Source organism: Panulirus ornatus, chromosome 15 (genome assembly GCF_036320965.1).
Source record: "Panulirus ornatus isolate Po-2019 chromosome 15, ASM3632096v1, whole genome shotgun sequence".
In the NCBI taxonomy this organism is placed as follows: Eukaryota; Metazoa; Arthropoda; class Malacostraca; order Decapoda; family Palinuridae; genus Panulirus; species Panulirus ornatus.
In genome coordinates this window covers 33,871,841-33,884,340 of record NC_092238.1, presented here as the reverse complement: position 1 = coordinate 33,884,340, position 12,500 = coordinate 33,871,841, and the positions used below count along the sequence as shown (strand labels likewise).

At 49.3% G+C, this 12,500-nt stretch overlaps 1 protein-coding gene and 1 long non-coding RNA gene across 3 annotated transcripts in view; one reads left to right on the top strand and one right to left on the bottom strand.

Moving 5' to 3' along the window:
- Positions 1-12,500, top strand: part of LOC139753849 (uncharacterized) — a 427,945-nt gene that overhangs the window by 263,754 nt on the left and 151,691 nt on the right. The window lies entirely within an intron of this gene.
- Positions 1-12,500, bottom strand: part of LOC139753847 (protein O-mannosyl-transferase TMTC1-like) — a 124,628-nt gene that overhangs the window by 16,940 nt on the left and 95,188 nt on the right. For both annotated transcript variants that reach the window (XM_071670781.1, XM_071670782.1), the window contains exons 3-8: positions 12,407-12,500; positions 9,160-9,233; positions 4,287-4,670; positions 4,086-4,158; positions 3,814-3,917; positions 1,369-1,555 (exon numbers count right to left, since the gene is read on the bottom strand). The exon at positions 12,407-12,500 is cut by the window's right edge and continues 84 nt beyond it. In XM_071670781.1, the coding sequence (XP_071526882.1) occupies positions 1,369-1,555; positions 3,814-3,917; positions 4,086-4,158; positions 4,287-4,670; positions 9,160-9,233; positions 12,407-12,500 (916 nt within the window). The remainder of the gene's footprint in view (positions 1-1,368; positions 1,556-3,813; positions 3,918-4,085; positions 4,159-4,286; positions 4,671-9,159; positions 9,234-12,406) is intronic.

The window sequence follows — 12,500 nt, the reverse complement described above, 5'->3', positions numbered from 1 at the left end:
AAATTGTAACGTGTGATTAAACGTGAATCAAGTTGAGATGATGAAGGACCGGGCGTTAATCAAAAGGGAAAACATTTAAAGTGGGCGACGTTAAGATACGCGTCCACGAGGGGGAATTAGGTGGAGAGGCTCAAGAGTGGCGGAGGGAGAAAGTGTGATGCCCATCTCAGCACTTGATGGCATCAGTCTGGTTGACGACGAAGCAAGGGCCCTTTGATGCGACACTCAAGGCTGGTCTTTGAGGAGGGCGACCCGTGAACTCCAACGGCAGGTGCTGGAGTGGAAGAGAGAGAGAGAGAGAGAGAGAGAGAGAGAGAGAGAGAAGACTCCAGGGAGTGACTTGGGGTTAGGATGAGCAAATTGATCCTGCTGAGATGGGCTCCCGAGAGGATGAAGAGTGATCTACGTACGCCAGGGGTTCCCGACCGTCTGGAGGGGCGGCGTATCACTAGACACCGTCGCAACTCCACTGTGTGTACAAGCTTACGTCTCGAGTCTTAACTCGATTTAATAAGACAGTTTTCACCTTCGACATGTCTTGCGTTAGTGACATCACTTGTCGCAAAGATATATAAGTGAAGTGTAATATCCGACGTAAAATTATGTAAGTGACGTGTAATGTCCGACATTCCGTGGGTAAGAGAAGTGACCTCAGTGTTTCTCCTTCGTACTGACGTCTGGGCCTTGTGAGACTTAACTGGACGTACCATCCCACCGGCTCTCATGTCCCGCTAGCAGTATGCTTGCTGACCGGGAGTGGTACGCGTGTACCGCTCCCGGTACGGGTAGTACCCGGGGTTGGGAGCCACGGCAATAGAAACCTTCTGCTTCTGTGGCGAGAGGATGTCAGAGGGTTGTCATAATCCGGCGGGGCGGGGCGGGGATAATGAGGGAAGATGAAAAGCCACAAACTGGAGCACAAGGCAAGGGATGGGTAAGGCGAGAGCAATTGCAAAAGAAACAATTGGCGGTATGGTGTTACCATGGAGATGTCAGATGAGCAGTTGAATACAATATTGGTCATCATAGATTACCATGGTAACCCGATAGTGTCGATTATTTCCCACAGACTCTCTCTCTCTCTCTCTCTCTCTCTCTCTCTCTCTCTCTCTCTCTCTCTCTCTCTCTCTCTCTCTCTCTCAAACAGCGTAGTATGAAGGACGAGTGAAAAAATTTTTTTCTATATCTCTCAGAAAGGCGTCGAAGGATGCAATAATGAAAAGAAAAGTGAGCTAGTATGATGTTATCTTGGAAGGAAAGATAAGCAAGATGTCTCGTTTGTGTGTGTGTGTGTGTGTGTGTGTGTGTGTGTGGGAGAGGAGAGGAGAACGTGTCACACGGCATGAGAGAAACATCTCACTCCCTCACCTTCCTTAGACATCCCCCTCTCAGTATGAGGAGGAGGGCGGCGTAGAAAACCAACGAGGCGACGTTCCTAACGTCTATGAGGGAGGTCAGCAGCGGGATGGAGCCCATCTGCCAGTCGTGGGAGAGAGCCCAGGGACACAGCAGGAGCCACGTGTTGAAGGCTGGCAGGTAGGAGAAGGTCAGAGTCCTGCAGGAGTAAGGAAAGGAACACACGGCAGGATGTTAGTGAGGCCATAGAACTCCGGCATGAAGAGTTACGTCTTCACTACCTAAAAGTGGTTCTGTCAGCTCCCTGTCTGTAGACACGGCGAGGAAGTTGTCAGACGCACGATGACTAACCTCCATACACAGTTGCCAGTAATTAAACCATATTCTTGGTAAGATGGAAATAGCTGGCTGCTGTGGCGATGTATAATCGGGGAGAATATATCACAGGTCAGAGGGGAAGGTTGTGCCGGCATTATTGGAAATGTGAAGAGGAAAATTAGTGGGGATAAGTGGTTGTACCACTGAACAGAGTCGCTCCGCCGTTCTCTGACGTTGTTAATTGGTTAACTGGTCAGCGTCTACGTTCATGCGAGTTTTTGGCGTACCTTTGCTGTAGTTTCTGTCCCTTTGCTGAAGCTACCATACAAGGGTCCGCAGGGCCTGAAGGTGCTGGTGGATCTCATATATGTAATTCATAAGGGAAAAGAGATTGGTTGGTTACCTATAGTATTTCATCCGTGTTACATCCGTCACAGTCAGTCAGGGTTGACTGATTATATACTCGGGCGATGTCTGCCTAAACGCCTATAGCATCAGTCATATAAAAGAATATATGTCTTTTTTAAGGTTGAACTTGTCATATATGACAGATTAAAGGATTAAGAGACGAAATGTTATCTTCATACCAGTTATTATCGTGAAACACTCCTTGACCAATTGAACTTACACTTAGGAAAGGTTTTAACTTATACCTGAGGAAGGTTTAACTTACACCTAGGAAAGGTTTTAACTTATACCTGAGGAGGGTTTAAGTATACATCGAGGGAAGATTTAGTCTTACACCTGTATAAGGTTTAGCCTTGCACCTGGGGAAGGTTTAAGAGCTCCCGTACATAAGCGCGATATAAGGTTGTCAACACATATTGTAACCCTGATCTGCACAGACCTCGACATACTTTAGATCCGGTTTATAACCTGACTCACAGCTCTCCATATTGACTATAACATTAGAGTACACTGAAGGTGTGGGCAACTCTTTTGTATACAAACGTATCGAGTCCAGATTTAAAAAAAAGAAAAGAAAAAAAGAAAATCCTCTTATACACTCCAACCTGTATTCCATAGTTAATTATTAAGGGTGTCTATAGCATTTTTTTTTTTTATACTTTTTTTTCCTAAAGGCTTCTGAAGCGTATCCCATTAAACTACACGTACTTACCCTTCGTACTTACCGTTCCTACCTACGCCACCCACTTACACACGATCATCAAGGACTGCATCTCACCCTCGTCGTGAGGTGTGTCGTTGAGGTAAACAGGGAGATCACAGTGAAGTGCCAGGCCAAACAGTACTCTGCTAGCGAGGGTCAGACACCGAGGGGGAGACGTGTGAAGAGAGCCCGTTGTCGCCAACCTGTAGAGGGGAGTGTTGGTGGGAGGGAATGGAAGAGAGGAGGGTGTGGGAGAGGAGAAGGGAATGGATTGGTGTGTTAGCGGGTGAGGGAGAGGATGGGAGAGAAGAGGATTTGGCGTTGCCAGTTGAGGAAGGGATGGAAAGGGGAAGGCGTGGTGTTGGACGGTGAGGGAGGGAAAGGTAAGGGTGTGCTGTTGGAGATAACTGAGGTGGTATGGTTGAGGGAGGAGGAGGAGAAGGAGGAGGAGGTTGGGCAGTGAGGCGGTGTAGCGGGGACAGAAGATGGGGCTGGAAGACTACGTAGATGTAAGGCAAGTGGGAGGGGTTTGTGGGAGGAGGAGAGAGGAGAACGGGGTTGAGAAGGAGACTGGGGATGTGAGCGGTGGTGGGGTGAGTGGATGGGTGGTGGCGATGTGCCAGGGAGGCAAGGCAGGTGGAGGGGATGCCAAGAAAGGACAAGTGGGAGGAGGGAGTGTCAGGGGAAGGACAGATGGCGAGAGAGTGCCAAGAGAGGGCAGGTGGAGAATGGGTGTTGATAACTGCAGCTCAGCACAGGGACAACAAGGGTGGTGTTCACGCTTCGTGAGTGTGAGGGGGTGCATCAACATGCGTGTATACAAGGTCAGACACAGGGTCATAAGGAGGTCATGAGGAAGGCGAGAGAGCAAGTTATTTAGGTCGAGGTCATCCGGTGCTGAAGAGCTAAGTCAACAGCTCCCCCATCATGCCCGTGTTGTGCTTGTTGGAAGGCACGAGAGGAAATGGGAAATGGTGTTGAGTTCAGATGGGATAGAGGGGGAGGACGCGATCCGTTCGTTGCCTTACCTCGTCAGGGTGGATGGAGAGAAGGAGGCCGGGTTATCCTGGTCACAGAAGGCAGGTGAGGAGCCTTGTAGCAGCCACAGCCGCAGCGCCAGGATGGTCGTTCCCTGTGTGGGGGTGTGTGTAGGAGACACGTCAGACCGCATGAACGAATGGTAGGAGCACATGACACACAATTCATGTATGAGAGAGAGAGAGAGAGAGAGAGAGAGAGAGAGAGAGAGAGAGAGAGAGAGAGAGAGAGAGAGAGGAATGAACGTCGCTTGATTACTAACCATGACGCCCAGCCAGAGGAGCCTTCCGAGCAGAGGTCTCACCGCCTTGATGGCCGCCTGCTTGCACAGCAGCCTGGAAACGGCAGAACACGATCGTTATTAATTTGGGGTAGTGAGAGAAAGGAGGGACATGATCTGACGTAGGTGGATGGGGAGAGAGAGAGAGAGAGAGAGAGAGAGGTCGTGTGGGGAAGTACTCACTGCCTGACTTGTCTCCTGTGGCGTATAAGGTCCCAGGCGGCACACACCAGGAGGGCGGTCAGTCCGTGCTCCTTACAGAGCGTCCCCACCCCAGCCAGCACTCCTGCACGGTGCACCCACATCCACCCTCCTCTTCCTCCTCCTCTTCTTCCGCCTCCTCCTCCTTCTTCCGTCCCCTCAGCTCGCACTTCTCCTCCTCCTGTGTCCTCGTGCAGGATTCCAGGAAGTACCCTTCTGCCGCTGTCCCAGCAGGCCCCACCAACGCTGCCTCCTCCTTCCACCAAGAAGGACACTCCTCCTTTACCTTCCCATCCTTCACCCTCCTCTTCTTCATCGATGTCCTCTGCGTTCTCGGGGTCACCCTCGTCGTCGTCTTCTATCGCCCTGGGAGGAGACACAGACACACAGGTTATTAGTTATATGGGTCTTGAACGAAGCCATGGCTGGCTCTGCTCACAATGTCTGTCACACACTTGAAGCGTATCGTAGGAGCTCATGAAGAGGGGGAAGGAGAGGGTTATGTTACGTGTCAGCCCATGTGTGTCAGCCGCTAAGGCTGGGAGTCATTCCCATGTGTCAGCTGCTAGGATTAAGAGACAGGAGACTCCTCCTCCTCCTCCAGCCCCGCGGGTGTAAATCACCCGAGTCAGTCAGTTGCTGTGACCTACGTTCGTGTCAGCCACTTGAGCTGGAAAACCAGGTTGTGACCTGTGTGTCCTAGTTGCCCGTTGGGTCCTCTAGAGGATGTGTGTGTGTGTGTGTGTGTGTGTGTAGGGGGGGGAGTAGGGGGGATGGGCATGTGTTCTAGTGTCCAGTACACTGACTGACACGACATACCTTCACGGTGACCTGGTACAGAAGACGTGCCCCGTGACCTGTGTTTTCGAGTTGGTCTGACCTGATAGCCTGACCTGTGTTCACGGAGGTGTGGAAGCTTTTCAAGTGACACTTGCGCATGTTTTGAACTTACAGCCGAGCAAGTTTTAAACTTTACACCTGGGCAAGTTTAAAAGCTTACACCTCGGAAAGCTTTGGACTTCAGCTTGGGGACAGGTTGAAGACCTCCCTTACATAAACAGGGATCGTTGTTATATAAGCCACTGAATGAGGCTGACGACCATCACGAACCTCCACAGTGTAACCCTGATCTGCACCGACCTCGACATACATTAGATCCGGGTTGTAGCCTGGATCACAACACGCCACACTGACCATAACAGGGAGAATTCTCACAACTCAGTATAATGACATGTGGAAGTTTAGATTGTATTTAAAACACATTTACGTCATGAGCCCAATGAACTGTATTGCCTCATCAGTAATCAGGGATGTTTATGGATTTCCTTCTCAGATGGCTAGTTCAGGGCGTCCCTCTTAACCACTACCAACTGTCCTTCCTAACTAACCACCTGTCGTCCTCGTCACCACACCGTCCTCGAGGAGCTCTGGAGTCTTTCCTCCGTCCTCGAGAAACTGTGAAATCTTCTCCCCGTCCTCGAGAAACTGTGAAATCTTCTCCCCGTCCTCGAGAAACTTTAGTCTTGTCATTCGTCCTCGTGGGACTGTATGTAGACCCTTCCCTTTTCACCCTCTCGGAAGAACTGTGTGGTCTCTTTCCGTCCTCGAGAGACTTTAGGAGAGGGGGAGGGTCTTCTCTCCGTCCTCGAGTAACTAGGAGGAGGGGGGAATGTCTTCTCTCCGTCCTCGAGACACTGTAGCGTCTCCCGTCCTCGAGGAGATGTTGAATCTTCTCGCGGGTCGATGTTGTTTGGATTTTATCTCGGCGAGACATTAGGCCTCCCTCCTTCTGCCCAGTCGGCACCTCTCGACAGCCACAAACCTCCCGTTGCTGTCTTCCCTGTTACCTAGGTCTGCCAAGTGGCACCCAGAGACCCGTGTGAGATGTAGTTTCAGCAGACATTTAGACGTGTGTGAGATGTGGTTTCAACAGACGCTCTAAAACACTGGTAAGATTCGATTTCAACAGACAGCCTTGAGACGGTGGTGTGGTGTGGTTTCAACAGACGGTCTAAGAAGTGAGACGTGATTTCACCCGATACCGTGAGACGTTGGTGATAGGTGGTGATCTGAACAGACAGTCTTAGACGTTGGTGAGGTGTAACTTCACCATTCTGAGACGTTGGTGAGGTATAACTTCACCATTGTGAGACGTTGGTGAGGTGTAACTTCACCATTCTGAGACGTTGGTGAGGTATAACTTCGCCAATCTGAGACGTTGGTGAGGTATAACGTCACCAGTCTGAGACGTTGGTGAGGTGTAACTTCACCAATCTGAGACGTTGGTGAGGTATAACTTCACTAGTCTGAGACGTTGATGAGGTATAACTTCACCAGTCTGAGACGTTGGTGAGGTATAACTTCACCAATCTGAGACGATGGTGAGGTATAACTTCACTAGTCTGAGACGTTGGTGAGGTGTAACTTCACCAGTCTGAGACGTTGGTGAGGTATAACTTCACCAGTCTGAGACGATGGTGAGGTGTAACTTCACCAGTCTGAGACGTTGGTGAGGTGTAACTTCACCATTCTGAGACGATGGTGAGGTATAACTTCACCAATCTGAGACGTTGGTGAGGTGTAACTTCACCAGTTTGAGACGTTGATGAGGTGTAACTTCACCAGTCTGAGACGTTGATGAGGTGTAACTTCACCAGTTTGAGACGTTGGTGAGATGTGATTTCGCGTCTGACAACGCCATCACCAAGACGTTGCCCCACTGCAGAACACCACCATCTCGTCCCCGACCCTCGCATATTCATTACCAGTAATTAAAAATTTCACGGAAGGCGACAAAGAGATGGACGTAGTATTCATACGCTGACCGTAAAAAGTGATTCACTTCGTTCCGTTTTCTTCAAGACCAAACGTGAGTGGCGAACCAAGCGTGAGTGGCGAACCAAGTGTGAGTGGCGAACTAGAGTGAGTGGCGAACCAAGTGTGAGTGGCGAACCAGAGTGAGTGGCGAACCAGTGTGAGTGGCGAACTAGTTTGAGTGGCGAACTAGTGTGAGTGGCGAACTAGTGTGAGTGGCGAACCAGAGTGAGTGGCGAACCAAGTGTGAGTGGCGAACTAGTTTGAGTGGCGAACTAGTGTGAGTGGCGAACCAGTGTGAGTGGCGATCTAGTGTGAGTAGCGAACTAGTGTGAGTAGCGAACCAAACGTGAGTGGCGAACCAACGTGAGTGGCGAACCAATGTGAGTGGCGAACCAAACGTGAGTGGCGAACCAGCTTCCTGCATAAAGGTCATGTTGTGGAGTTACGGAGAAGCGTAGGTAGAGTGCGCTCCTCTCCACCCTAAACCAGGTAGAGTTCCCTAAGACTCGCTGGGGGAACTAACTCTTTTGGTAGTGAAATTAACACTAAACCAATAGACACTTTTTAAACTAGTTTTATTCTTATTTTTTTATCAGTTTAGGAGAAAGTTATGATTTTTTTTATTAAAATCCTTTTTTTTTTTAGCGTGAGTAGAGAAACTGGGGGTTAGGAGGCTGGTATAAACTACACTTTCTAACGACCCACAACAGGTGATTCATCCTGGACAATTGTACAACCTTCATGGTTGAGGATATTCGTAGAGTAGTGTTGGTGGGGGAGCGTGATATTGTGTGTGTGTGTGTGTGTGTGTGTGTGTGTAAAAGTTTATATATGTATGTATGTGAAGCTCTGACATTATGTGTGTGTGTGTGTGTGTGTGTGTGTGTTGTGTGTGTGTGTGTGTGTGTGTTTAAAAGTTTATATATGTATGTATGTGAAGCTCTGACATTATGTGTGTGTGTGTTGTGTGTGTGTGTGTGTGTGTGTGTGTGTGTGTGTGTGTGTGTGTGTAAAAGTTTATATATGTATGTATGTGAAGCTCTGACATTATGTGGTGTGTCTATGGCAGTCCTTTAAGTTAAAGGTTAAAAGTGGGAAGGAGTGGCCTACTTGAGCAGGAGACGCTGAGTATGTGAAAAGTTCACACCTCTCTCTCTTCGGCGTAAGAACGGGGATGATCATCACTTTGGCGTTGTGAGGTAATGGATGTGGTGGTGGGTGTGGGGGGGTGAGTTTTTTGTAACAGTTTATATATGTGTGTATGTGAAGCTCTGACATTATGTGTGTGTGTGTTGTGTGTGTGTGTGTGTGTGTGTGTGTGTGTGTGTGTGTGTCTGTGTGTGTGTTCTACACCTGTAACTACAGACATGAGACCAGTTAGATGAATTTTCAAAACATCGAAACATGTTATTAGAGATACGTGAATCTTCGTGTACTGTGTACCTTAAAATGATTACATATGTCACTAAGACAGTTTTATGTACTACATGGACGACACTAAGACAGTTTTATGTACTACATGGACGACACTAAGACAGTTTATGTACTACATGGACCACGAGGTTGAAGGGCCCAGGGATGGGGGAAATAGGGAGAGGGGCAGCTCCCCTTTAAGTTAAAGGTTAAAAGTGGGGAAGGAAGTGGCCCCTACTTGAGCAAGGAGACGCGAGAAGTGAAGGACTCACCACCCCTCTCCTCCTCTTCGGGCGTAAGAAAACGGGGAATGAGTCAGTCACTCCTTCTTGGACAAAGAAAACGGAGGTAAGGAATGTGGGGGGGGGGGGGGGAAAGGATCCTTTTCTTGTGGGTGAAGGCGGAGTGCTCGTGATGGAGTAGGGTGTGTGTGGGGGAAGGAGTCTGTGATGTTAGTTTGGAGGAGGATGTGGGTGGTTTAGAGAGAAGGAGGGATGACACTACGAGGAGGGAGGGAGAGAGAGAGAGAGAGAGAGAGGGAGGGAGAGAGAGAGGGAGGGAGAGAGAGAGGGAAGGGAGAGAGAGGGAGGGAGGGAAGGAAGGTGAGGGGGAAGACTGGACTTACCTGTGGTAGGTGAGGATCGCTGCCAAGAAGCTGAGGGAGGCCAGCACGTCGGCCCGCCCCACCAGCCCCGTCACCTGAGGGAGGAGGAACGCCTTCGTCACATGATCGCTCGCTGTAACGCTAGCCAGGGCGGAGCTGCCCTTACGCGGGAGGCCTATTGGCCCTGTGATAAATATTTTATGTTTATTGGTATTCATCGTGTAGCCAGGGTCGAGAATATTTATGAGAGAGGTCAGAAAAGGGAGGAATATATATATATATATATATATATATATATATATATATATATATTATATATATATATATAATATTATAAATTATGTATATAGATAAACTCAAGAGTGTGGATTTAATTATATATATATATATTATATTTAGTATATATATTAATATATATATAATATAATATATATATATATATAATAAACTCAAGAAACATCACTGTGGCTGATTTTCAGCCATTAACGGCACGAGAGGTGAGCTCGGACTGCCATAGATGGAGAGGAGGAGAGGCAAGGTTGGAGGAGAGAGAGAGAGGGAGAGGATCGTGGCGATGGTGGTGGTGTTGGAGGAAGCAGGTTGATGGTGTTGGTGATGTTGGTGGTGTTGGAGGAGTAGGTAAATGATGTGGTGTTTGGGGGTTGAAGGAGGAACAGGTGGTGATGGAGGTGGTGGGGGAGGTTGTAGACAGTGATGGAGTGTTAATGTTGGTTGTGATGGATGGTGTGGTGATAGGGTAGTGATGGTGGTAGATGGTGTGGTGGTAGGATAGTGGTAGTGGTGGTGGTAGATGGTGTGGTGGTAGGATAGTGGTAGTGGTGGTGGTAGATGGTGTGGTGGTAGGATAGTGGTAGTGGTGGTGGTAGATAGTGTGGTGGTAGGATAGTGGTAGTGGTGGTGGTAGATGGTGTGGTGGTAGGATAGTGGTAGTGATGGTGGTAGATGGTGTGGTGGTAGGATAGTGGTAGTGATGGTGGTAGATGGTGTGGTGGTAGGATAGTGGTAGTGATGGTGGTAGATGGTGTGGTGGTAGGACAGTGGTAGTGATGGTGGTAGATGGTGTGGTGGTAGGATAGTGGTAGTATTATTGGCATGATGGTGGTGAGGGAGAGAGGGAGGATGTAGTATGGTAGCCTCCATTACTGAAGGCGATGAGGGAGGCTCTGGGGCGGAGTTCAGTATCTGATTGTTGTAGATGCTGCTGGAAACCCGTCCTGATACCCCTGGAAACCCGTCCTGATACCCCTGGAAACCCGTCCTGATACCCCTGGAAACCCATCCTGATACCCCTGGAAACCCGTGCTGATACCTCTGGAAACCCGTCCTGATACCTCTGGAAACCCGTCCTGATACCCCTGGAAACCCGTCCTGATACCTCTGGAAACCCGTCCTGATACCTCTGGAAACCCGTCCTGATACCTCTGGAAACCCGTCCTGATACCTCTGGAAACCCATCCTGATACCTCTGGAAACCCGTCCTGATACCTCTGGAAACCCGTCCTGATACCTCTGGAAACCCATCCTGATACCTCTGGAAACCCGTCCTGATACCTCTGGAAACCCATCCTGATACCTCTGGAAACCCGTCCTGATACCTCTGGAAACCCATCCTGATACCCGTGGAAACCCGTCCTGATACCTCTGGAAACCCATCCTGATACCCCTGGAAACCCGTCCTGATACCTCTGGAAACCCGTCTGTTACTGTCTGAAACCTGAGGTACTCACCCTTCTCTCGTTGGAAGTACCCATCATCATCTCTCATAGTGGGTTACTTACCGCCTCTGATGATAGGTACTTACCAGCTCTGCTCAGTTGGTACTTACCTTATCCTCTCGTGGGTACTTACTAGCTTCGGTAGGAGGCACTTTCTGCCTCTGATGATTGGTACTTACCTGCCTTGGAAATAGGTACTTGCCACCTTTGGTATCTTGTACTTACATCCTCTGGTGCGAAGTACTTACCGCTTCTGGCCGGAGGTACTTACTTCCTCTAGTAGAAAGTACTTACCGCCTCTGGTGGGAAGTACTTACTTCCTCTTGTAAGACGTACTTACCGCCTCTGGCGGAGGTACTTACTTCCTTTAGTAAGACGTACTTACCGCCTCTGGTGGGAGGTACTTACTTCCTCTAGTAGAAAGTACTTACCGCCTCTGACGGGAGGTACTTACTTCCTCTAGTAAGACGTACTTACCGCCTCTGGTGGGAAGTTCTTACCACCATTGGTGGGAGGTACTTACTTCCTCTAGTAGGAAGTACTTACCGCCTCTGGTGAGTACTTACTTCCTCGAGTAGGAAGTACTTACCACCTCTGGTGGGAGGTACTTACTTCCTCTAGTAGGAAGTACTTACCGCCTCTGGTGGGAGGTACTTACCACCTCTGGTAGGAAGTACTTACCACCTCTGGTGGGAGGTACTTACTTCCTCTAGTAGGAAGTACTTACCGCCTCTGGTGGGAAGTACTTACTTCCTTTAGTAAGACGTACTTACCGCCTCTGGTGGGAGGTACTTACTTCCTCTAGTAAGACGTACTTACTGCCTCTGGCGGGAGGTACTTACTTCCTCTAGTAAGACGTACTTACCGCCTCTGGTGGGAGGTACTTACTACCTCTAGTAAGACGTACTTACCGCCTCTGGTGGGAGGTACTTACTTCCTCTAGTAAGACGTACTTACCGCCTCTGGTGGGAAGTACTTACTTCCTCTAGTAAGACGTACTTACCGCCTCTGGTGGGAAGTACTTACTTCCTCTAGTAAGACGTACTTACCGCCTCTGGCGGGAGGTACTTACTTCCTCTAGTAAGACGTACTTACCGCCACTGGTGGGAAGTACTTACCACCTCAGGTGGGAGGTACTTACTTCCTCTAGTAGGAAGTACTTACCGCCTCTGGTGGGAGGTACTTACTACCTCTAGTAAGACGTACTTACCGCCTCTGGTGGGAAGTACTTACTTCCTCTAGTAAGACGTACTTACCGCCTCTGGCGGGAGGTACTTACTTCCTCTAGTAAGACGTACTTACCGCCTCTGGTGGGAGGTACTTACCACCTCTGGTGGGAAGTACTTACTTCCTCTAGTAAGACGTACTTACCGCCTTAGGTGGGAGGTACTTACTTACTCTAGTAAGACGTACTTACCGCCACTGGTGGGAAGTACCTACCACCTCTGGTGGGAGGTACTTACTTCCTCTAGTAAGACGTACTTACCACCTCTGGTGGGAGGTACTTACTTCCTCTAGTAGGAAGTACTTACCGCCTCTGTGTGGACAGGGTGGGTGGCGAAGATGAGGCCAGCAGAGAGCACAGTCCCCTGAGGGAGGTTCAGCAGACGCAGCAGAAGCCGCGTC